Source organism: Lissotriton vulgaris, chromosome 2_1, assembly GCF_964263255.1.
Source record: "Lissotriton vulgaris chromosome 2_1, aLisVul1.2, whole genome shotgun sequence".
Lineage (NCBI taxonomy): Eukaryota > Metazoa > Chordata > Amphibia > Caudata > Salamandridae > Lissotriton > Lissotriton vulgaris.
The window spans coordinates 1,747,248,735-1,747,275,599 of record NC_141687.1 but is presented as its reverse complement, the minus strand read 5'-3'; the positions used below and the strand labels follow the sequence as shown (position 1 = coordinate 1,747,275,599).

At 44.8% G+C, this 26,865-nt stretch overlaps 1 protein-coding gene across 1 annotated transcript in view; it reads left to right on the top strand.

Annotated features, from left to right (window-relative positions):
* PNPLA2 (patatin like domain 2, triacylglycerol lipase) overlaps window positions 1-26,089 on the top strand; it is a 59,466-nt gene extending 33,377 nt beyond the window's left edge. The window contains exons 3-8 of the mRNA XM_086957756.1: window positions 7,742-7,951; window positions 10,037-10,097; window positions 16,555-16,734; window positions 17,869-18,001; window positions 20,016-20,138; window positions 21,016-26,089. Of these exons, the coding sequence (XP_086813882.1) occupies window positions 7,742-7,951; window positions 10,037-10,097; window positions 16,555-16,734; window positions 17,869-18,001; window positions 20,016-20,138; window positions 21,016-21,355 (1,047 nt within the window). The 3' untranslated portion in view covers window positions 21,356-26,089. The remainder of the gene's footprint in view (window positions 1-7,741; window positions 7,952-10,036; window positions 10,098-16,554; window positions 16,735-17,868; window positions 18,002-20,015; window positions 20,139-21,015) is intronic.
* Window positions 26,090-26,865: the final 776 nt, after the last annotated feature.

Sequence of the window (26,865 nt, the reverse complement as noted above, 5' to 3'; positions counted from 1 at the left end):
CGGCAAGTAACAATAGACAGCGGATGGCTGAAAGGCACAACCTACCCTCTTGGCAGCAACAGGTAAACGGCTCCGTCTGCTGAGGTTTTCAGTATTGATTACTAACACAAGCACATAGAACGCCAGCTGAGGGCTAAATTTTAGGAGGCACTGCAGAAGGCTAGAGCGTAAGAGGGACATCGTGGACATACTCCCGTAACATTCTGCCGTCAGCGCTATAAATGTACAAACTGCACATTTCGGCCCGCAGGCCGATTCTGTTTGGATTTCTGCTTGAAGCGGATATTCAGAGGGGCTGAGACTGTGCCCTTCACATTGCCAGGTCCGACCCACTAAACAACAGCAACAAAGTAACGGTCTGCACCAAATGCTAAGCGGGCCTTTAGCAAGAGAGCCAAAGAAGCTGCCCCAGATCAAGGAAAAAACGACACCAGCCCACCGGGAAATTGCCCGTTACCAGTAAGGCCAATCTGCCATGATTTCACATCAGGAAACTTAGGATCGATCCCAGCTTCCCTGCCTGACCAAAATGTGTGATTGTAGGCAGGTGCTTTATTTCATGTACCTTCTGTTCCTTTAAGTTCACGTTTGAGAGAGTCCTGAAAACATCATTTTAGGATGTGCGCTGTACACACCCTCTCTAGAATATGTTTTAACAGACTTTCGTGTTACTCCACTTGAAATAGCAACAGACACTACATGTAAGGTACATGACATCTGTCTCGTCACTTGGTTCATTGATGGCCTCCTCTTCAGAGCTTTGTGGGTGGGGAAGGGGCGCAATTAAGGTTTCACATTCATGTTTAGAAATATACTTATTGTAAAAGGTCACTCAGTGCGGTGAAACAGTCCAATGTACTGAATGAAGTGAAACCACCCGCAGGTAAAACATTTGAATGTTGAAGAAACTTTATTAGATTGTTACATGAAATTCTGCATGTATTGTGTTGCTTGAAATGAAATGAAATGAAATTAGATTTATAAAGCGCATGGATGCCCTTGAGCGTCCCAGCGCTAAACGACGAAGTGAGGCCGACGGATGAGCTCTCTGCGTTAATCTGGTGGCTCGCCCAGCTCCGGATGCTGCAGATCAGAATGGCGGTGCCTTAGTTGGCAGGGCCCACTCTCTTCCTGGCAGAGTGGGAAGGGCCCACTCTGTTCCTTGCAGGGTGGGCCCTGCCGCAAGTCAGGACTGAGGTTCACAGAGAGAGAGCTGTTAGCAATAGCTGCCCAGCTACCAAACCAGAGAAAAGAAGAGAAGCAGGACAGATCCTTTAATATTAAAATAATCTTGAAGAACACTAAGAAGCACCATAAACAATGTATTTGGTCTTGCAGGGACCGGTCCTGAACACCAAGAAAGACGGATGTAGTCCCACCCAATAGTGGCAGTGGGCTGGCACTCAGCTGGCATCAGTGACAGGAATATGAATGGAATAGCTTTAAGACAATTGAGTTAAAACCCTATAGTAGGAAATAAGAACAGTGGCATGAATTCACAAAAGGAACATGTAATTACGGTGCCCGTGATATTGTAAAAAAAAAACAGCCCAGGACAGTTCAGTGCCAGCTTTGACATGGCACCCGCCCTACGCACGCACATTCAGTGTTTTTGCCTAGTGTACGAGTCTGCAGTTTTCACACCTGGCTGATGGCTCCGCTTTTGCAGCGACAATGTGGCATATTTGCAGCAAGTTTAAAGTGTGCTAGCACAACCTTTAAAAATAACGAGGCCAGTTGGAAACATGTAGATTCTGTTCTCGCTTGTGTGTAAAGCTACCAGCTGACGGCGATCAGCTGGCGAGCCACTCGTGAATCACTGGCACACTCACGGCCTGCGCATCCAGGCAGAACAAAGGAAAGAAAAGGTATGGCTGTATTTTCAAGCGGCTTGTCTGGGAAAAACGCATCAGCTCGCTCAGATTAAACCCAGTTTGCTACAAACTAGCCTCCCTGTCATAGGATTGCAATGGGATGAAAATGCAGCAATACCACAGGTAGGATTACGGCTTCACAGCACTGTAAATGCTTAATCATGGAACATCAAGAAGGAAGGAAAAAAATAATACAGCTGTTAAGGACCGTTGAGATGCGTGCTGACACAAGGTGAAATCAACAACAAATGCTTCAAATACTTGCAGACCCAGCAAATAAATGCTGTGCAGCCATAACCTAATAAAATTGTCCCCATCAAGGCGTGTGGAAGAGACCTGGACCACCTGGGCCCCGGAGCCTGATAAGTGGAAAAACACACAAGGAACACAGGAAAAGAACGCCTACAACTACAACCAATAGAAAGGAGGAAAAGAAAATTGACAAGCACACAGACCAATAAGAAGGGAAGGCGGGTGTAAGCCCCTTTTGTGATGTATTTAATACAATAGGCAAAACCTACAAAGGACAATGTTTTATACAGCTGCTGATTTTTGGCAAGCCTCACCTGGAGCGTTATTCTAGGTAGTAATATTGTAGCCACTTCTAGACTATTCCTTTACAGTACATTTCCTGCTTTCGAGGCATCCTCTGCAGCATTGCATCCAGTTTTGGAGGGTAATCGGGAGTACAGCGTTCAGTTCCAGATTATGCATTTAAAGCATTGAACAAAGTATGGGGAGAGGCTCGCAAGGTGATGCAAATTCTGCACCAGCAATCATTTGTTGACGAATACAAGGTCCTCTACTTGTATAGGACGGGAAAAGGGATGGAGAGAAGATAATTAGAGATAAATAAATAACTGGGATATAAATGCAGCTGACAAGGAGTGGGGCGAAGGCACGCACAATGTGATCTATGGCTGGAGAGCAGAGCTCAGGATACCATTTGTTTCGTCACAAAAAGTTGATAATTGATGGGTACCGCTGCCTGCATGACTTCAGATCCAACTCCACACTGGATTGACTCTAGAAGCAAAGTACCTGTTTTGTGGCAGGGAAGGCAATTATTAAAATGTTAGTATTTCTTCTCTGGAAGCTTTTCTACTGATGCCTGGCTGCTGAGGCTATTGGCGCACCAGCTTTTCATTCAAAGCTGAAATGCCAAGGGTATTAAAAAGTAATAAAGGAAGGATTTGTCTCATAAGCCTGCCATATGCAGATCCCATCTGGCAGGCTCGAGGCATATAACTTCAGTAAACCCAATGGGGTGTGGGGCGGATGAGATTCCAGTACTGGGAACCTTGCTGTTCAAAAAACATGACGTGCATTGACCTATATTAAAATATTGGTTGTAGATGGTGAGATTATATTTTTCAAAACATAAATTACTAACACATTAAGATTTTAAAGTAAATCTTGTCTGTCACATGGGCTGTTTATGATCTTGATGTGTATTGGCCATTAACATACGTGAGACGCAGGGGTCCTTGCACTGAAATAGACCTGTCAGTCACCAACATGGTTTATGATAAAAGCTCTAGAGTATGCCAGACTGCCAGTGAAAGAGGTCTGGGCAGAGCCTCTGCAATTTGTGTGTCTTCGGGTTGCCTGCCTCTCTGATCTCTTCCCCAACTTAGGCAGTGGCTGAAGCAATGTGTTCTTGTTGGCCTTCATAAATTGGTTCATAACACTCTTCATGGCTACAGTGTGTGTGTGGAGTGAAGTGTGGACCAGAAATAGGAGCCTGAGGGTGGGTGTCCAATCTCTCACCACCTCTCCAGTGACCAGGGTTTAAAGTCTCCAAGAAAAATCCCTTGTGGCAGTCATGAATCCTGTTGGGGCATGAAGGGACACCGCACATTTAGACTGAGATTGGAAACATTCCTTTAATAGTTAGTCTGGCGTTACCATGACTGTACTGCTGGAGACAATGCTCCTTTGCTGAAATTTCGAAGGACGTTCCCAGGTTCAGGTATCTCCTAGAAACCCATTTGCTAGATGAGACCCAGTTTGGGTTCAGGTCTGATCATAGCACGGAGTTAAAGCCACAGAGGGAATCAGAGTTGCTCTGGACAAAGGCGGGGCTGCTGAACTCATCCTTTTGAACCTGTCGGCAGCATTCAATATGGTCGGTCGATCATTGGTTATTGATCGACTGTCTCAGGCTACTGGGAATCAGAGGAAATGCTCTGGCTTTAATCTTCTCTTTTCTTTCAGACAGACTTCAATCTGTAGCTCTCAGTCAGTCTGAATCCTCTGCTTTCTCTTTCCCTGACGGGGTCACACAGGGATCCTCTATTAGCCAAATCCTTTTTAATATTTATGTGACAGAGTTAGCTTCACTAGTCTAATCCTTTGGCCTCTCCTTTACTTCTACGCTGATGACATACACATTGTTCAGTTTTTAATCCAGGTCCGAGGTAGCTGCTCATTTCCACAACTGTATGCTAGCAATCAGCTCTTGAGAGCAGACACTGCCTGAAATTCAATTCTAACGAGACAGAGGTTGTACTGTTTGAAAATCTCTCCCCCCCCCACCCCGCCTCCCCTCCCCACTCATCCCCCACATGGTGGCCAGACGAAGTAGGATTCCCTGATACCAGTGACTAAGGCCAGAAATCTGGGTATCCTTAATGGCGCAAATCTTTCCTTTAACCGACAAGTCAGTGCGGAGGTCTACTCTTGCTTTTTTCTTCTCAGGGTAATTAAGAAAATCCTCCCTTTATCCTGTTACATACAAGAAAGACCCTGGTCGCAGGTTTAATCCTCTTCAAATAAGATTACTGTAATGGTCTCTATATCAATATGCATGAAAAACTCTTAATCAACTGCAAATGGTTCAGACGCCACAGCTAGACTCTTGCTAGAATTTGCCAAATTTATATCAGCCTCCTAGAAAATTAGACGTTTGCACTGGTTCCCAGTGAAAAGCCGGATTAAGTTCAAGGCGCTACTGCACAACTCATTCCCTGCTTTTCGGAAACACTCTTGAGTGCTTTGTCCCCAGCCGACAGATTTGCTCCTCTGGAGCCAAGTTTGTGAAGGTTGCTAGAGTCTGCAAGTCCAATTGGGGAGGTAGGAGCATCACCATCTCCACCTGCAAGGTTTGGAACTAACTCCCCCCTCGCATTCGAGCTCTGCCCACCCTGATCTCATTCAGAAAGGAGCTCAAAACATGGCTTTTTAACACCTAGGCTCTCTCTTCCAAGCCCTCCTTGTTCTCAGTTACACCTAGTGCCAAGACACCCTCATGTAGACGTGCGCTTTTATAAATCATTTAAACATAACATTACATAACATCCAGGCCCCCCGGTAGCGTGGGACTACATTTTTCTCTTCAACTCCTGGGCAGGGTGCAGGTTAGGTGATGCCTCATACAGGGGCTGAACGTAATGGGGAGATTGCATTTAAATAAAGATATCGTGGAATTTCAAATTAAAACTACATTGTAACTTGTTTGAGTACATGCTGTCGGCTGGCCTCCAAAACGTTTTGTATCCTTGATAAAATCTTTTCGGGCTGTGTACAGCTGATACAGTATGTGATCTGGCACTGAAGTGAGACTTGTTCACAACTAGGTACGTACAGAATGTTCATACATGTGTACAATACAGCTTCAGATAAAATGACTGTCTCTTCAACAAGCTGACGTGATGGGAAATTCAGAGGTTTGCTGGCAGGCCTGCTCATCTAAAACTGCATTTAGAGCTGGGGGGTGGCTGTGACTTGAGAGGTTCTGAAAATCTCCCGCGCCGGGACAGAGCCACCCTCTCGTTGGGTGGACTTGGTGTGATTAGGTTAATGGCTATTGGCCTTTCAATGAAACCTCTTGATTTCAGCTTAGACCAGTCTGCTTCCCTCTGCAGGTGACATACTTTCATGCTACCCTACAGTAACAGATCGAACAGATATTTCAATTAAGTTAATTGATTGGAATCAAGTGTGGAAATCCTCCTACTAATTATCATCAAATATAGTAACTCTACTTCTTTGCAAAACTGCTAAGCAGGTAACACAATATCCATAACACTGTATTTTCCCAAGATGAGTTATCAACAAGATGGCACAAGCAGAAGACCACTTCTCAGATACAGCAGCTGGAAGGGGACATTGTCACAATATCACAAAAAAGGGTATCATTAGTAAAACATGAAATAAGACTTTACCCTGTATCTTATCCCAAAGTAAGAGTCATGGTAGAACGGGCCTTCAAGTGTGGTAACTTGAGTTTCCTTTAATCGGGCGAGGGTGTAAAACAAAACAAAACATCAATGTTGCAGCCTCTTCTGAGAATTCTGCCCTTAATTAACTCTGTTTACTCCATTCTGCCGCACTTTTCCTCTTCAGCCGGAATAGATTTGAGGCCTAGAATAAAATGGTGGTTCATAAAAGAATATCCTTTTCTCTAGAAACTGAAATGCCTGTAGGCACATATGAGAATAGGTGTTGTTAACCGAGCTACTTAAAGAGCACAGAAGACTAAAATGTGTGGCTCACTGATTTAGTAATTTTGTACCAGTTGTAGAATGGAAAAGACATCGAAACTTTGCGAAGCAAATCTGTGAAACATTCTTTCCAACTGTTGGGTAAAGCCGGCACAGGTTTTGAAGGGGGGGAGGGTGAGAATTCACCTGCTGCTCAAGTTTGTGGTTGTGGGTATGGGGGCGTTCAATGTGCGGGTGTAGTTGTGTTTCACGGTGTTAGGTGTAATGTGTGTGTGGTCAACAGACAGTCCCATGGACACGTTCCCCACCGTACCTCTGCGAAAAATACATGCAAAAAAAAGAATCTTCATTTGACGGGGGGGGTTGGGGGAATGGAGTGGTCCCTCTGCGATCCACCCACACCCAAAGTGTCTGGGTACTCCTTCCTTGCCCAGTATGCTCTATTTGTATGTGTTTTTGATGATATGGGTAATGGGGACTGGAACATTTCTCTTCATTTTGTGGCCAACCAGTCAGACCATGTGTTTGACCTCGCAGCGCCATGGTACTCCTCGGTAATACCGCGAAAGTACTGTGGACTTAAATGTCAATACATTTTGAACCTTCATTTTACAAAAACTATTGAACAGATTTACAGCAAATCACAAAAAAGCATGCTCTCTGGGTAAAGATCTAGCTTTCTGACAAATCTGATTGTTGCACTGTTCAAAATTCCTATGGGAAATTGCATGTGGAAAAAGATTTTTGGGCCACTGCCTCCTTTTTTCGCGACCCCTCCCCACTCCCTACCCCCTGCTTCATGGAGAAAAAAAACACCACAAAATACCGACACCAACTCAACAACATAACATTACAACGCACAAAAAAGATCATAGTAACACAACACGAAAAAATATTACAACACAGACCCAACACAAAATAACAACTGAAGCAAGCAACACAACAAACAACTCCATCCAGCACCTATTCATGTTCACCACTTGTTAACTTTCAAGAAGTCGGCATTTACTATTCTATAATGCTTGTACTTTAAAGTGAAAGTATTTTGGCCTGGAAAGTGTTCATTGTCGGGTTTTATATATAAAATATGAACTGCAGTTTTTGGGTATACAGTGTACATCTAGGGACTCCTTGGAGGTGATGGTGCTGATATATCCCTTGCCCTGGCGTTTCAGAGTATATGAACGCGGGTCCCATGACGTATACTGTGTACCTCAAATACAGTCCACAATTAATATATAGTACATGGGGCCTGCATGTTTCTTTTTGGGGTGAAATACAATGATGGGATTTGTGTTTTATTGGTTTATGTCTTCAGTCCCCTTAGTGGGCAGAAGGCTAAGGTAGAATGATCCAGTGCTTTGTAAAGAAGGTGTTGAAATGCTTTCAGTCCCTGACCATTCATTGCCATTCTCTTTCCAGAGGTACGTCGATGGAGGAATTTCAGACAATCTGCCTCAATATGAGTTGAAGAACACCATCACAGTATCTCCATTCTCAGGGGAAAGTGATATCTGCCCCCGGGACAGCTGCACCAACCTCCATGAACTGCGCGTCACCAACACGAGTATCCAGTTCAACCTCAGCAACTTGTACCGGCTCTCGAAAGCCCTCTTCCCACCAGAGCCACAGGTAACAAGTCATGCCAGGGCCTTCATCCCTCAACAGAACTCCTATACCCATTGTGTGTGAGGCTAAAGTAATAAGGTGTACTGCTGCCTCGTGACCCTGTCCTCGCCCTGCTCAAGTCCAATCTTGCAGTGTTTTCGTTGTCACAGTTACGGGCTGTACCTATAGCTCACCCCATATTGTATTCCTTGCTTGCACAGTTTTAGGGGATCATTTTGGTATTTATATAGGATTTCTGTAGGCAGGGGATCTGCCAGCATCTATAGAAAGGGTGCTTGCCACGTTTAACCCAGTCCTGTTCATCATGATCCGCTAGTATCCATAGAAAGAGTGCTTGTCATGGTGCAAGCATCTATAATAACGGTGCCTGCCACCTTTAGCCCCGTCCCATTCACCTTGATGCGCCAGCAGTCACTGAGGTTTACGTCGTTTGAGAGGTGCGTTGAGTCCCCTATAAAGAATTTTTAGTATGCCTCAGGATTAGTTTATTTGTAAATTGTTGAAGCAGAAGTACTGTACAGTGGGGGCATCAAATGGGCTAAAAGTGGCTTTTCGGTGCTTGCATAGAAAAGCCAGGATGTGTAGAGGAGAGCGCACAGTAAGACAGTTCAGTAAAGTTCATTTCCATAGAATTTTTTAATACTACCATGGTGTACGCTGCCATGTACCTGAGACCATTTCACTTGTAAATAGATATATTCTATACTGTTGGTAGAGGTCCGTGGCAGTGTGTCTGGGACTATGAATGTAAGATGGCTTGTTAATGAGCTCTACAGGGACTCAAAGCGCTGTCGAGGCAGTCAGATGACTAATTACTACAAGTGTAGTCCATGGGTGGACCAAGGGTGGTGGTTGAAGTAAGAAGTCTTCATGTTGTGTTTTGGTGCTATGCATGAGGCATGGAGAGTGTGCTCAAGGCTTAGCCAGGCAGCATGTACATGTGTCTTATTCATGCTGCTTTAGGTGATAGGAATGCGAGCTCAGTATTGCAAGGTGAACATACACACCAGTCAGGGCTGGGTCTCGAACTCCGCTGGGTCCAGAGTTCGGGAAGAGTCAAGCCTTTATTTCTCTTAAGTCTCAGTAGCTGTTGACGGGCCTTATCTTCTCTGGGAGCATATTCCAAAGTTTGCATGTCTGTACAGAGAAGGAACTTCCATCAATGTGGATATTTTGCAAGGCAACATTAATCGTTGTGGGGCCTTTCTTTACCCAAGGTTTCCACTTTGATTTACAGCCGAAGTTTGGATTGTGAACTTTGGCCCCATCCCATGAATTGCCTAGTAAATGTAAAATGTAAATGTGGGTGTACTTGTAAAGCGCACTGCGACTCCATGGAGTATTCTGGCTCTGAAGACCGCTGGGGAACCCGTCTTGGTTTTCCCTGTGAGATGGTCCCTTTCTGGGTATCTCCAAGGTGAAACCAGGCATCCCTGGCGTCTGTGAGGGGCCGTTGTAGAGATGAGGCAAGCTTAATGCCCAGAGTTGCCGATTGTGTTCCCTGGTTAGAGTAGGCACCGAGGTGAGAATTATCGAGTCAGTTTTGACCCTGGTCCACGCCCCTGCCGCGTCGGGAAATGAACCCTGGTCCTGGGCCGTTCTCTGCTTAAGGGTCTGCCGCCTCTAACCAGTGAGCCACACCACTCCTCCAGTGTGCTGTGCATAGGGTTTTGAAATATATTCTCATTGGCACTGGTAGCCAGGTTAAGTCTTTGAAATAGTCATATCATTGTCAATTCTGTTTAAGTTAAGGACTGTGTCTGACAAATTCTGGATTCTTTGTAGCTTGCCAGTTAGTTGGTTTGTAGTGAAAGTGAGGTGGAGGCCACGTGCATAGCCCAGATGATCCATTACAGGAGTTATTCAATGTGTGATCCCTAAGTTGATAAGGTACGTCTGAGTAGTCTCGGAGTTTACAGCGAGTCCCTTGTCAGTTTGTTGCTTTGGGATGGATGATGGGTGGCGTCTGTAATCACACCAGAAGAAAGCCTTTCTCAGAAGCCCTGATGACGTGTGCTCCTCCTGTGTGTTCTTTCTTAGCTTACTGATCTCAGTAGTGATTTTCTTTTGTATTGTTTCCTCCCACAGGTGATGAAGGATATGTGCCGACAAGGATATCGGGACGCCCTACACTTCCTGAAGAGAAATGGTATGTGCTTGCCTGGTCCATCCGATGGTCCATAGCGACCTGACTTCTAGCACTGCGCTTACGCCCCCGGCACCCTGGTCTAAGCACAAGAGCTTTCAAAGATCTGAGTAGAGACCGTGGCCTTACTGTTGCATACGTGCCCCTTACAGCAGGATGTGAGCCCAGACCTGCCAATTAAAAAAATCAATCTGTGTATAAGGGGTGGGGAATGTGGCCTCATGCAGAGAAGCACCTAGGAGATCCAAACTTTTGCCCCCTCCCTACCACCAAACCCCCTCCTGTCCCCCCACAAGAAAAACCTGGTTTCCAGCTTGTTTTCCCTGCCACTGTGTGCTATCGGCTTCTCTCTGGGTTACTGTGTGAAGGGTAAAGGGAGCCAATATTATGTGCCACATGGTGGCACGGTGTGAGTTGGCAGGTCGGTGAGCCGAATAACTTCCACAGTTCACTGGAAGAAGGGTCTTACTGCTCTGTATGTAGTAGCTAATGTTGCAGTGGGGTGGGGTGGGGTTGGTAAGGCTTGAGTCCTTTGTACAGCACATTTCCCAGAATGAAGAAGCAGAAATCCCTTTACTATGTCGTTTCCCTGGATCTAACGCCTGCGTGCTCCTCGGCTGCCTCTGGTGGTGGTCAAAGGCTCTGTAGACTCTTTCTCGGATGTCTTTGCTAACACGTGCCTCTCTGCGGGGGATGGGAGGAGGAATTAATTGGGTACTTTTGAGCTGTGTTAAAATATTTAAAAAAATTGGGTCGGAGGTATTGATACCAGATAAGACATTACTTTGATCATCATTACTAAACCGTATCATTACTGACACCCCTTTATGGCATCCTCCCAGCACCTCAACTTCCTAACAGAGACATTGAAATGACCATCACTAATCCCCCATCACTTAGATTTCTATTCCCTGTTAGAATGCTCGTCTGCGCACACCAAGTATACAGAACAGCGATGAATGAAATGCTTGAATTACTTGCAGCCGCTGGTAATCACTTGGGCCTCTTTCCAATCCATTGTTATTTTGCATACCATGCCTCCTCAGTTTGGACCCAGCTATATGCTAATCCGATTTGGCCCTGCTACAATGCATTCTTCCATAGTGCTCTGTTCTAGTGTTGTGATTTTAATTGCAGGATTATATTGTTGTGGTTTTTAAGTACGTTCATTTTTTAGTGTATCCAATTTCATGGATCTGTTTCATTGTTTACCATCTTCGGTCCTGTTATATTGTCTATTGTAAACTTTCTTTATTGTATATTTTTAAAGAAGGGAGATGTGTTGTATCAATGCATCCTCCTCAGCGTTCCAAGGCCCTGCTGCTCAGCCAGTGTGTGAGGTCACGTAGATTGTTGAGTGCTTGTGGGGGAAGGAGGGTCAGTTGAAGGTATGGGCTGAACAGCAAGGAGGCTTCTCCTGGTGGGCACACTTAACAGCTTACCTACTTGAAACTGAGATGGGATATACCTTCATACACCCTACACGATGGCTTTTAGACTCCGTTTACAACACTGGTGAGGATCAGGACACAGCTCACCAGTGTTTTCTAGCATCAAACAGCCTGCACTCCATGGCATTTTTGCGGATACATTAAGATGCACCACTGTATCATCTGATGAGCCCATAATTAGGTTGAAACCGGCCCTGGGTTGCCTGTGTCCCGGTCAGGGAGGACCTGTCTGGGTCCAAACTGACGTGACCAGATGTGCAAAATAGCAATGGATTCGTATGCGGCCCAGAGTAATTACCAGTGGCTGAGATTAATTCAAGCATTCCGTCCATCCCTTTTTGTATACTTTAGTGCATCACACACATCAGCCTGGGCTGCACAGTGCTCCGAGACCAATCCTCAACCCACAGTGACATATCACCCTAACGCTGTCATTTGCCTTAATGATGAGCCTAAAACTATCCCTAATCCTAATGCTCACAACTACCCCAACCATTATCGCCAATCCTAACACCGGTTGTATTAAATGAAATCCAAAAAGGAACGCAAATGGTGGTAAATATTACGTTAACGTGTTTCTGTAATTAGATTATCGCAATAAGTTACATTACGTTTCTTAAAATAGGAACAATAACCGCAACTTCAAATGCTTGGAAATCATTATTAATTTAAATTAAAGAAGTGTTCTTTTATATACGCGGTGTCACCTGGCTGTCGTTCCAAGATGGACATGGCACGGGGATATTAAATAACGACTGTTGAAGCCTGTGAATGAAGCTTAAGAGTAACCAACATCAAGCAACTGTAGTAATATGCTGCATATAAAACGAGAAGAAAAATGAATTAAGGAACGCTACACGCTGTCAGTATAGAAGATGCTTGCTCTTTTGATGGTCTGTATCGCCACCCTGTGGCCACTCTGAAGCACCGCCAACAGAAATGAAGTCCTTTCTTTCACCAGGGCAGTTTATTTCTTTTCTTCCTTCGGGACGGGGAAGAGGCGGGGGAGCTGTGCTGCCTGCGGGCTTTTGCAGCGAATCCCTCTGGAGCCTGCCATTGTGGCTGTGCTGTGTTCTGTGGGGTATGTTGCTGGACTGTTCCTAGGTTTTGGACCATTGTGGCTTGTAATATTTGCAAGGGCTCTCCCAGAGTGAAGGGATTGCACCAATTTCTCCGGAGGAACTGGGTAGAGACACAAGTGTTTTCTGCCTGCTTTTGCAGGTCAGTGGTTGCTGCTGATGTGACGTCAGCTGCTTAATAAACAGGCGGCAATCAATACAATGATCAAGGCGGTGCATGTGATGCTGACACACCGACCAGCACTCAGCCCGGCCAAGGTCAAGGTGTTTGCATACAGACAGAAATAATTTACGACTGTCAACTCCCACGGGACCCATCAGATGCCCACCCCAGTCTCCATCACCCAGGATGTGGTCGGAATGCTACTGAGTTGCTGCATGGTGGAGCAACTAGCCCTGTCACAAATCACCTTTCAAGTGCACCTACCGGCCATTGACGACCTATTGGCCAACTTCCAAGACCTGTTTGAGACCTTTGGGTGCTTGAAGGACAAAATAGTGTAGCTCCATATCGACCCCGTGATCAAGCCAGTTGCCCTTAGGCACGGACGCATTGTGTTTCACCTCCCACCCAAGATGGAAGTTGAGCTCACTCAAACCAGAACAGTCGATATCATAGAAATGGTGGAGGGCCCAGGGTCTCCCTGTTAGTGATCACCAGAAAGTCAAAGCAGCCAAGGCAAGTAAGATTGTGTATTGACATGCGCCTCCCCAATGCTACCATCAAACGGGAGAGGTACCTCGAGGCCACAGTCTAAAACATCATTAGGGAAAGGACCTGTGTTTGGGATACCACCAACTATTACTCTACCCTGACTCAAGGCATGTCCAAATATTTTCCACTCATTTGAGACTCTGCCACTACAAAAGACTTAATTTCGGCATAATCAGCTTCGCGGAGGTTATCCAGAATGCAATCAGGGAAGTACTAGCAGGCCTAGCCAGTGTTATCAATGTCAGCAATTACATCCTTGTATACGCCAAAACCATTAAAGAACACCACGCTCACATGAGGTGCGTGCTACAACTCCTGAAGGAGGAAGGAGTGACACTCCACAGAGTCAAATGTGAGATCATGCGGAATGGCATCAGCTTCTTCTGATATCAATTCATGTCACCCGGAGTTGGCCCTGCCCCTGGAAAGGTGCAGGGCGTAAAGATGGCACCAGCCCCGACGAATGCCTCAGAGGTGCGAAGCTTCACTGCATAATAAAGTACTTGAAGAGTGGGTGCTGCAGCTTCAGGTTGACTTGTGTCATGAGTGCAGGCAGGGGTCATCCAATCCAGCTGACTACCTGTCGTAACACCCCAGGTTGGCCACACCGCGAGAGGAACAGGATGCAGCAGACACAGTGGAATACGACCGTATGAGGTGAAAGCCTCGGATACTACCAATTACGCTGAAAGCCATCAGAGAAACGACCAGTTATGATGACGGCCAGCTACTGGCACTACAAGGGATCTCCACAGCGTGCTAGGTAGTCATCAAGGTGCAGTGGGCCAATGCTAAAAACTGTCTTGGAGGAACGTGCCTTGTGTGGTTGTGGCACTCACTGGTACCGGTAAAGTTTCTATTCTGCTATATCGTTATGGTGCTCATGTGATCATCCAATTCCCCAAAGTTGAAATCCCTAGAGATCTGTCCATCAGTTACTTGCACGTCCTAGCACACATAGTAGTTATCAGTATACATTATTCATAGTAATAGACATAGCACAGTAAAGTTTGATATGCACATTCTTTAGGTTTTAATTTCCTTTCCATAGGAGATCCAGCCAACACGTGGTTCGTCATCTGGGATGTGTAACCCACGACTTCCTCAGGGCTGTTTGAAACTATGATACTGTGGTCCGCCGTTATTAGGGCAGGAAATAGTTGAAGGGTTGCGACTCCTGATTTCCCGGTATTCCTGAAAACTAACACTCACGTCGGTTCCTGTGGTGTCATTAGTTTAGTTAGGGGACAAGTATGCAGTAGGATGCTCTTAGTGGCACTGGACGTAGTAGCGTTCCGCCTCGGCTCCTCGTCTGGCGGTTGTGGGACTTGCAGTGGGCCAGATGAATGCCTCCGGCCCAACATATGCTGAAGGCTCTCTGCAATGTAACTCATGAGCTCGCTGAAGGAGCAGAAGGGTGTCTTTTGAGAGAAGGACGACTGGTGGTATTGGACAGCCTTGTTCCCCACATGGTGCAACTCGCCTCCATGGTATGAGTAAGACAAAGAGCAGGCTCTGGAGTAAAGTCTGCTTCCTGGGCTAATGGATTGTTGGAGGTGGAACTTCGCGGTTGCATCCTGTGCCAGGCTTCTAGGCGATCAAATTCACCATTCCCCATCATAACAGAGAAGGAACCCCGGCGGCATTTGGTGTGCGCCATTTTGAATTTCGGCAGCCATCCTGATGGATGCCACACATTAATAATGATCGAGGATGTCCCAAAATACCCAGAGGTTGTATTGATCGATATGTTGGCAGTGAGTGATGACCTACGTAGTATAGAGAAGATCATTGCCACCCATGGAATCATTCAAGAGTTAGAGACAGACAGTGGTCCCCCATACAGTGGTCCCCCATTAACCAGCCAATAACTGTCAAGATACCTCAAGTCGCTAGAAGCACACTACAAGAAAGAACCTCCGTGATGGCCCCAGACTATTGGGGGAAGTTGAATGCTGCATACGTACATTGAGTAAGTTTGTTTGAATCGCTCAGGCTAGTGGTCAACCCCACAAACTGGACATATACTAATTTCTGTGAGAGTGCAGGCATACGCCCCATGCCATGACAAGGTGTATGAGCAGGGTAGTTCAAGATGCAATCCCCTACAGTCAGGCCACATAGACGACCACGCCTTCTTCCATCAGAGCAAGCAACGGAATGCCCAGGTCAGGAGACAGAGAGGGGCCCAAACGACAGCCAATCAGGTTGGGGATGCAGTCTTAGTCAAAGATCAGAGAGAGGTAGAGGCCAAGAGAGAGGGCTCGTGAAGTCACTTAACAAGCACTGGCCAACGGAGGCGAGATGGTCAATGCTAAGGAGCGGGACCGGGTACCTCCGAGAGCTACGACAACAATACCTGCTCAGAAGCAACCCAGCATGTCCCCAAGGCTGAAAGACTATTGTGTGAGCAGCACGGGTGGTGGTGGGGGGCAGAGTTTAGAAATATAAGCAGTTATGTTTGTTATTCTGATGTGGGTGTGTAGAGATACAATATTTGCCAGGGCACTCCCTGAGTGAAAGGAGTGTACCCCGTTGATAGGAGGAATTGGAAAAGGCACAAGTGTTTTTCTACCTACCGTTGCAGGTCAATGTTTGCGGTTTACGTGACGTCAGCTGGTTAATAAAATAGGTTTAGCGGGGTTTCCGATAGCTTGGTGTCAGTGGTGCCCTTTAGGCAGCGTCCTGTGGTCTTTGAGGCCAGAGCCCCGACCTCACATGGCCCTCCAGGACGGAGTCAGGATTCCGAGGAAGATATTCATGTATCCAGTTTTCATTCCCATCAGTCACTTTTCACTAGAGCGTGCAATAATCTGTTGCTGGCAGAAATTACTGTTTTGAAAGTCACAGAATGCTTCAGGCCTTTGGTATGGGTCAGACGAACTATAGTATTGGGGTTCATAGGTCTGGTGTCCAGAGCATCCCAGTGCCCTAGATCGAATCAGCGGAATGACAGAAAGGCTGTTTTGCCCTACACCCCCCTGGAAGCTAGTCACCACCCATGATGCGCAGTCTACACCGCCTTTCTGAAATACATTTTTGACCAACATTCATCCAAAGGGGCCTGGTGTAATGGGGTGCATTCAGTCTCGGCCAGAGCAGAACAATTATGCTTAGAGAAGGTGTGAATTAGAAAACTGTCTGTTGCTTGAACAAACCCTGTTTCCATTGTATGATAACGCCTCCTTACCCACCTTTCCTTCTTTTTACTCCAGGCCTCCTTCACCCACCCCGGCCCACAAGTGGTGTTGCCCTCCCAGCCCCAGAAGACCCGGACAGAGCAGACAACCAGGAAGAAAAGAACGTGGTCGCTGAAGATGCCGAGGCGGATAATGCAGCCCTGGTGGCTGCGGAAGAGCACATCTTTGAGCACCTCCCTCAGAGGCTGAACCAAGGTATAACATTGTGCCTGCACACGATTCCTGTAGTAAGAGTTTAGCAGCCTCAAGCGTAAATTCATGATAAGCAAAATACGATTTGGTGCAGGGTACAGGTTTCCTTTTAGCCTGAAGTCCTGTTTGCGAAGTCTTGTGCTCTTGACCTGGCCGCCTCTTTACTAGCCTTACTGCCAAATGACTGTCTGGGAAAGGCCAGAAATTGAATGTGAAGTTCTAGTCCAGCATATATGTTCTCTAGTCTTTGTTTCATATCCTCTACTATCACATTGATATTCTTCTGCTTCACATTTCTAATTGTCTTGCTCATAACATTATCTATCTGTCTAACGCCAAAGCCCTCTAGTCTTGCATTTATATACCTGTAGAGTTGAGGTGGGTTGTTCAAACCTTAGATGATCTTGCCTTTGATAGACACAGGCCTTAGATAAAATTGACTATTCTTTAGCCAAATTACCCTTAGGGCAAGCACCCCAGTTTCTCTCCAGGCCAGGCACTCACTGGCCGTGTGTAGAATACGCGAACCCTAAGGCCGAGCCAGATGGGCTGGTTTGTGTTGTAGATCATATGTGCTAACTTCATTTGGTCTTCCACTCGTTATCCCTTTTACTGTTTGATCACTTTACCATCTCACCAGTAGAAAAAAAAAAGAAGTGCCAGGGCTCTCGTCCGGAGACGACTGCAGCTTGCACTACACATTGCTACTGCCATCGCTGCCAGTGATAGTAACAACACGACTACTAACCATCGCACTCCTACAAGTGTGACAATTTGGACTATTAAAGGCCTCCAAAGCTAGAAAAATGGCTTGGGCGTTAGGTAATAGCCATTTTTAATGTATATTAAATTAATAATTAACTGTTGTGGACATCTCTAAATTAGCCAGACAGCGCCACCTTATGGCAGACCGTCGCAAGCGCCGGTGTTGATAATTGAGTGTTGGTGCCGAGCACCGGAAAGCACCAGCTCAAATTAAGCACTGGTCACACTGCTCTCTTTCTTTTCTCTCATTCCGTCTTTCTGTTTTTCAACTTTTAAACCTTATTAGGCCTGATTGAATTTCCTTTTATGATTGTATGCCATGCTATATTTTAAGCCTATTTCCACTCCCTTTTTCTCCTTCACGCCGTTCAGCCCTGGCCGAAGCCTGTTTGGAGCGTAGAAGCATCCTGGGGTCCATCTCTAACCTTCTTCCGATGCGACTGGCCTCCGCCATGATGTTGCCATACACGCTGCCTCTGGAGTCTGCTGTCTCCTTCACTGTCAGGTGAGTCGGCGCCTTCGTCAGCCTGTACAGTTGACACCAGCAGGGCAGCCAATTAGAGACACAAAAAACCATTGTACATCGTACTGCAGGGTGTCAGTGAATGTAACATTTGTTTCGGTGTTGCATGGTTGTAACCCAAGGGCAAGATCTACTTAGCATACCCTATGCAAAGCTCAGTGGCCCACTGTAACTGTCAATCTTTTCTGCTGATACCAAATGTGTGGCAATACTGTGAATGTTGATTGTAATTGCATTTATATAGTGCTTACTACCCCTGATGAGACGTTGAAGCTCTTTTTCGTAAAGGAGCATGCTACTCCGGAACCCAAAAAGAATCAGTGGTGAATTAATATAGGGAAAGGCGAAATTAATTTGAGCTGTGAACATGTTAGTCTGTTACTTGGATTGAAAAGGATAATGGAGGGATAGAAGAGGGATGGGTTTACATTTACATAGCGCTTGCTACCACTGATGTGGTGTTGAAGCGCTTTTCAGCGGGTAGCACGCTACTCCGGAACCCAAAAATTATTAGTGGTGATTTAATACAGAGAAATATGAAATTAATTTGAGCGGTGGACATGTTAATCTGTTATTCGGATTAAAAAAGGTTAGTGGAGGAATAGAAGTGTGAAGTATTTCCATTTATATAGTGTTTGCTATCCCTGATGAGCACGATACTCCGTGATTGTGTGTGAATATGGCAGATATGTCCATGAGGAAAGGTGGTTTATCCACTTTGTAGGGACATTGTTGCTGAGAAAGTTTACTTGAGCCCCACAAGGGGTCCCCCTGAACCTGCAGGGTTGTGCAGAGGTCTAGTGCTCTGCTGACCACAGAACCCTGAAATCAGAGCTTGTTGACGGGGATTGTGAGCTCTGCTGTATGAAGGCAGAGGTAAAGACATGAGATTATTAACATTTTTCCTGTACTATTATTTTAGGAGGTTTATTAAAGTGACATATACTTTAAGTACTAACCATTTATAGGTATGGAGTAAGTTATTCTTGTAGTATTCTGTTCTAATTCAGACGTCACACCTTCTCCGTGAAACTGATCTCGACTGCTCGTCCACGCTGCTTAGGGAGTCAGAAAGGCTTTGGTAAATCAACTTTAAATCTCCCACCAAGTTCCCAGTATTCACTTAGTGGGGAATACAAGCAGTCTTAACTGCAACTTGGTACACCTGGGAAAATGCCTTATTAACAATTAGGATATTTTCAGCCATTCAGAGACTTTTTTTTATCTTTGAGTAAGGAGAATGCTCAGTGATCTGGCAGACTTCTAGCTGACCAGGGTGAGTGTTAGCCAGTTGGGTGGTAACAGATTGCTGGGTGGCCTTGTTAAACTCTTGAGAAGCTTCAGAGTTAGCATCTGCGGCCTTTATGTAATGTGGCTGCTACAAGCCAGGTGTGGTAAAAGCTATGAGTAAAACAAGAAAGTATGGTTTCTGTTATTGTGTTTCAAAACTGGTCGAACCATCTCCAGTTAGGTATCTTATTGAGTTTAGTGACCAATGTAGAGTCCACCCTTCAGTTTGTACGTTTGAATATGATTGGATGGCTTACTTTCATTCAGCCTAGTCAATTCAATATAAGTACGACAGAATTTTTAAATAATAGCGCATACCCGTGAAACCGCACCAGACCCGCGTAGACGACGTGGCAGGCATTTATTACGGGACACTTTCCCTTATTATATATATATATATATGTATATATATATATATGTATGTATATATATATGTATATATATATATATATATATCTCCATTTCACTTCCCCAATGTAAATTCATATATATTTATATTTAGTGCAGGGGAGGTTCTGCACATTAAAACATCACTTTACTAAATTCCAGTGAGTGCTTTCCTGTTTTCCAGTCGACCTGGATTGTCCACCGTTGTGGAATCATTTATATGTGTTTGCTTATCTATTGACATGCTCTCTCTCTGTGTGTGTGCACTGATCCCTTACAATTTCGATTTTTTTCTTCCCACCTCTATTCCCCACATCAGGCTCCTTGAGTGGCTGCCGGATGTCCCTGAAGACATCAGGTGGATGAAGGAACAAACAAGGAACATCTGCCACTGTGTCCTGACGAAAGCCAAGAATAAGCTGGGCAGTCAGATCACTGCCAGGTAAGACTTCCCCCTATTTCCTTCTGCAGTTGACTCCTCTTTGGGGGTCAATGGGAGGTTTGATTAAGGGATCGTCTCACTGAAATGCCGCTAGGGCTTGGCTCAGGCCATTATGTAATAGGCGTAATCGATATCAGACAGGCTGTGATTTTTCCCAGCTCCTGTGGGTCAGGAATACTCCTGATCTTCCCAAGAGCCGTTCCACCTTTTTTCTCCCATCTTTGAGGTTGTGGTGCTTATTGACAGCGCTGAATCAATAGCGCTTGATTGCTGTTTTCCATTTGTCAACAGTATGACAAGGAACAGTTGGCTGTGGTGTAAGAGAAGACAAAGAACTCTATTACTTTGTTGAAATGAGTGATTTTGAAGACGCCACACAATATACCTATTTTAAAATTCTGTTTATTAATTTCCAAACCAAGCATAGTTCTAGAGAATACAGCAATCAAGGAGTACAATGATGGCAGAGGTACAGAGAACCGTATATGTTAGAAGTAGACATCGTTATTCATAGTCCGCCGCTGTGGAGGAAAGCGGTGGGAGGCGGAGAATTGGAACAAAGAAAGAAACAGTCCCTCAGCGGGATCATGTTACAACATTTGTGGTCAAGGTGACTGAGTAGGAGGGTCCATATTATGCAGTGAATTATAGAATGCAACAGTTATTGGTCCTTTCGAAGAGGTTTATGCTTACTCAATACCTAATAGAGCTGAACTCGTATACCAGCTCATAAGATAGCGCCACAAGCCGGTGTCCTTGCATGAAGCAGTTACATTGATATAGGATGACTGGCCTGTGGGACTCTCTAGAGTATTCCCTGACCAGCTGGTAGGCTGATTTAGCCTTGGTGTTAACATCTACTCTTTTTGTTTACCAGGCTTTATTACCACCTGGAGCTGAGGAGAACCCAGAGCCTGCCGGTGCCCATGGTTCTGAACTACAGCGAGGCGCTGCCCAAGTGGGTGAGGAGCAACACCTCCCTGATGGACGTGATGGTCAAGTGGGAGGACTACCAGAGGCAGCTCATGCCTGGACTCTTCAGCATCAACCTGGACATGCAGGCCTCCCTCTTTCACCAGCAGGACCAGCAGGGCCTTCAGATGAGGCAAGTGACTGAGCAGGAGTGCCTTCAGATGAGGCAGCTGAATGAGCAGGAGTGCCTACAGATCAGGCAGGAGGCGGAAGGCCAGCAGCTGGAGAGTCTGGAGCCCTGCTGAGGATGCAGCGAGAGCAGTCCGCCTCTATGCTACAGACCCAAAGACATCTCAGTAGCTTGTTTCTCAGCCATCGTCCGCTCACAGACCCCTACGGGTTTGGTCTGTTTGTAATGACGCTGATCTACAGTGGACTGGGCAGAGAAGTCTTTTGTAAGGACGACTAGAATTGAAAGTACTTATGCCTGTGTTTGCTACATTATTTTATCAGGAAGCACTTTGCAGGTGGTTATTACTTCTAATAGTGTGTATGTATGTGTGCGTGTGTGTATGTATATGTATATATATATATATATATATATATATATGTGTGTATATATATGCATATGTGCAAATACATGCGTATACTTGCATATCTTTATACTTGAGTCCCTCGCGACTCCATATTAAGAATATGGCAAAAGTCTCATAGGAAAAGCACTTCTTTTCATTTCCTTGTTCTATTGTGTGTATATACCTAAATATATGTATGTTATACCGCATATATTCAAATATGCACGAGTGGGCAGTGTTGTAGCAAATAATGTTCTCACTCCTGAGTGAGAGGGGGCAAATGCCCTTCCAGACAGAACATCCATCAACTGTGAAAATGATGCTCGTATCACTGCGCCGACTGGTGCACTCCTAGGCAGCGATGTGTTAAAGCATTTCAAACTGGGACAGTTAAATTCTTTTGCAGACTACCGTGGCAAAAATATTGCTGCCAATATAGTTTAAATATTTATGTGTGCGTATTTATATATCATCAAAAAGGTGTTTTAATTATATAGTAAAGCTATATTACTCTTCCCCTTAACTTCCCACAACTATGACCCAGAGCCCTAAAGGATCAGGAAACTATTATTCCAGTACAAAATCACTGTTGGGTTTCTAAAAAAAAAATATATATACAAATAGAGCTAGTCTTCAAATTTATTTTTTCTACATTGTTCACATCAATAGAAGTAGTTTGAGAATAATAGCGCTCAAATTTTGAAACATTTTTCAAAATTGTCTCACTTTACAGTATTTTCTGAAAATGTAGCACACCCTCCCCACTTTTTTGTGCTGGATTTTTGTCACCTTCTTATAGGGTGGCTCACCTGTGAATAACCACCCAGCATGGCTTAATGGCAAATGCAATTTCTTCCTTTACGATTGTGAAATCCTCCCATAGCCTTGTGAAGGTCAGCAGAGTACACCACGTTTGTAAGTGGATTTTCCCTTGATAGTTTTTCTTGAAGAGTGGATGAGGATTTTACACTCTATACTGAAGTGAAAGTATAATTTTGCAATGAGTGTGCACTTGTAGCTCTGTATTTGTTTTCAGTTGACTGAATAATATATCGGACATCATAGTGAGAGTGCCAATCATGGACCCCTACCACCTGCACTTTTCCACCAAGTCCACGGATTGATTATATGAGATGGATTAAAAATGCAAACTAAATGTGTTCAGCTCATGCATTAGGCTGAGAGGTGGCCTTTGTAAAAACAGATCCTCTTCATTAATATTAATCTGAGTAAGAGATGACCTCTTACAGCAGGACTTGTGTTTCCTCCCTAAATTGCCCATCACGTAACCAAAGACCATGGTTGCAGGTGAGAAGGACAAACTTATATTGCTATGCAGTGATCTCATTGAAAGAAATGGACTACCTCATCCAGAGAACTATACAGAATTGGTGATGGGGAGTCAAATCTAAAAATCTATTGATTGAATGCGAAATGTACACATTATTCTTCTAAAATGTTCAGAGTCCCTATATTAAAGAAAACCCATCACTCAGAGGTAGTACTGAATTTTTCTTTAATTGAAAAAAAAAAACATTGAACATACAATCTAATTGGATTCACTCTTGGCAGGCACCACTGGTAAGTAGCTGTGCTCCGTCGAACCAAACAAGGAGATTACTTAAAGTACAGTTTTTGTACATGTAAAAAACTTTTAATAAAAGAATAGCACCATAAAGGAGAATTTTTTGGGGGTAAAATTGCAAACTGTGTTGTTCATCAGTAGGATTCATCACAGGCCTCCAGCTTCTGTTCGTCGTCAGATGTCAGCGTTTTTGCTGCCAAAATTAGCCAATTCATCTGGTTGATTCATGCAGTAAATTTGCTGACGTCTTCTGGCACATTTGACTGTTGTTGACAGAAATAGTTCCCGCATTCAGGGTGGGAACATTCCACACCACTTGCTGCGTTTGTGTGCCACAGTGTCCAGGGATATCCGCCAACGCTTTGCTGTGAATTACAACAGCACTGCAAATAACAAAAAATCACTGCAAACATTTTCAGTTCCGAGTATATTCGGTACTCATGGAAAACTGCTGTGAGTTGAATAGCACCTCTTTTTTTATTGGCGATGCCACTGTGAAACAAAACTTCTCTGTTTTTGAAACTCTTAGATGCTTCTAGGGCAAACACTGTGGGCCTGGCCGTTCAAGAACCCTTGACATTTATGTGGGGCATGCAGGCACAGTGAATACTTAAGATTCCTACACACCAAACTCCAGCTCCATTGAACATGCCATGCTTGTAGTTTTACTCTTTAATAACAAAATCCTTATAGAGTTAACCTGAGTCAAGATGTTAAGGTTCTCATCACCTGCCTTACTCTAGCCATCTTCCTGGGTTCTTCTTTTTCAGCTTTGAGGTTCAGCACACGAGTTACCTTCATAGGTGTTGATGTATGTAATGGAGGGGTTCCTAACCTGGGGTGCCTGTACACCCAGGGGGTGCGAGATGTCATTCTAGTGGGTACGACAAAGAGGGAAAGTGTGTACTGTATGCATAATAGGAATCTGGCGAGACTTTTGTAGGGTGTGCAAACATTAATCAAACATTTCCTAGTGGCGCGGTACATAGAAAAGGTTGGGAACCCCAGATGTAATGTCACTGCCACATGGAATTATGCAGGCCTCTTCAGTGACGAGGTGGGAGTAGTCTGGCGCCCTCATGGCTGGAGAGGCATATTGGATAGGGCCAATATCTCCTAAGTGAGTCTGGCCTGGCATTGTAAAAACCTTTTGATATGCTTAATTTGAAGGTTTTTCATTATGGTTTGCTTTGACTTTTGCCATTGTGTTTCTAGCACCTGCGATTATCACCTAGCCAGTTTGCCCTGTTATGCATATTTAGACTGGTAGCCGTTGAGCCCAAACTCAAATATTACAATATTTGAGATGAAAAAAATTAAAGCTGTGGAAAGTGGACCAAAAATCCAGACTGAACCATGGGCAGACGTATCCGGGAATATGGGTACATTATTTGACGAATAGGCTTCCCCATTAATGGCCTGTAGTATTGCTCTAACTGCATTGTGTCACATATTATTTATTGCTTACGTGATAAGCCCATATAAGTCCTTAAAGACATGCAGTGGGCTGGTTAGCACTGCAGTTGATTGGTTAACTCTGAGCTTGTCACACATTGGTTGTGTTTCAGATCTGATAGAGCGCTTACAGTATGTGAATTTAGGGTCATGTTGAAACCAGGGCTGGACGGGCCTTTTATTCCACTGGCCATTTCCCCGGTGGGCTGGAGCATTTGGAGGCTGGCTTTGAAAGCCCAGGGGCCATCCTGGTATCTGCCACTTTCCCACAGCAGACACGGAAAGGCATCAAGAGAGAGGGATGCAGGGGGAAGGTAGAGAGAAAGTGATCATAGAGAGGGGAAAGGATGATGGACGAAGGGAGGGAGTGAGAGAGGGTGAAAAGGAGGGAGTGAGAGAGAGAGGGAGCTTGTGCGAGAAGACATCAAGAGCAGGGCTGGTTTGAAAGTTTTTGCCAAGGGTGCTTTATGCTTTCCTGTCTGACCCTTGCTGAAACAGGCAGAGGCCACTTGCAGCCTCTGATTGCGAACTGTATATTTGTAAAGGCAACCGAAGGAGACGGCAGAGGTCGGAGTCTTGCTTCTTGGCACAAGCAGGTCTGTAAGCTGTGTGCAATGCAACAATTGTATGTTGGCAAGTGAGGACCAGTGTGCCATCTTCCACCAGGGTCAGACTGAACCGCCACAGATGTTGTTGCGATCTTCACAGATCCCCATTGTATTCACCAGTTCCCAGAACATATCTTCATTTGAAATTGCTTTCAAAATGGTAAATATTATGAGTTACACACTTACTGGTCAAATTTATGAAAACAATCTATCACAAATTACTTTACGATCACCTATGTTTGAACGGGGTTACCATTAAGTTAAAAGGAATAGTTTACCAAATCCCACGTGTAATTAGACTTTCGTTTTATTTTCAAAGCCGTAATCAACTGTAAAATACCTCAAGGAAGGGGCTTGAATTTCAGGTGACCTGGTTATGACTTGTAATTTGCTTTGTGTCATCCCTCTGTTCCCATTGCATTGTGTGAGAGGTCTGTAAATGCAAGATAACACTTGGCTTTCTTGCAGCAGAGTAGTTATGTTTTAATAATTACTGTACGCATTCAAACATGGAGCGCCTGTGTAACAGCGTTTTACCTCAAAAGTGACAACAGCTTTGTGTTTCCAAAAAAGCGTGGAGATGGTTGAGTAGCCTTTTGTGGTTTGTGGGTGCTATGTTATGAATGCTGTACCTGTGCAGTGGTAGGGCTATTTACTGGCACTGCAACGAAAAAGTAAAATATGACGTGCAATAAAATAAATAAGGGGGAAACAAAATTGAATGTCATGATCGTCCTAACAGGACACAACAAAACGGCGTCAATGTAATTGACTAAAGAAACATCAAAATTTCCAATAAACAATTATGTGATACAATTTATCTTTTAATTTTATGTAAAGTGAGTCATGAAAAATGCATATTTTGTTGATCACTGAAAAAATACTTCCCAATATGTAGTGCAAGCTGCTTAGCAGTTAGGACTAGTCCCTCTGCCTCCTACTCTCTTCGCACTTTTGTTAGAAAGTAGGTTGAATGTGGATATCTCGGTTTAAGCTAAGCAAAATACTGTGTGTGCTCGAGTTTGCAGTTTTTTTATTACTTGCAAAACCCAGCTGAGCAAGGAAGGGGAAACCTATAGTTTGAGGCATGAGAGCTGTAGATCACATACTGTGCATGGATTGCCATCTAGTGTTGGGTCAGGATGTTTACACTTTGTTTTTCTTCGAAGAAGTCTTTCCAGTCACAAGATAGGTGACTCCTCCTTTTGGTGATAGTGCGCATGGGCATCAACTCCATCTTCAGATTAATTTTTTCCGCCATCGGGTTCGGATGTTAGCCGCTGCGCTCCGGTACAAAGCCATTTGTTCGGTTTCCCGCGGTACGCAAGACACTCCCCCTCAGCGGTATTGTTTCCGATCGCTTATACCATTCTTTGTGTGTTGTGTTTAATTATAAAACCCCTCTTTCGATTGGAGAGCTTGTGGTAGGCTGTCGGGCCTACCCGCGTCGGGTTGACTCGCAGTAGATGGAAGGAACTCCCTTCTAATTCTGCCCTCGGTGCCACGTGAAGTACTGCACACTGACTCACACAAAGTGTGTAACCTGTGCTTTTCGCCTGAGCACAGAGAACAAGACTGCGACGAGTTCGAGG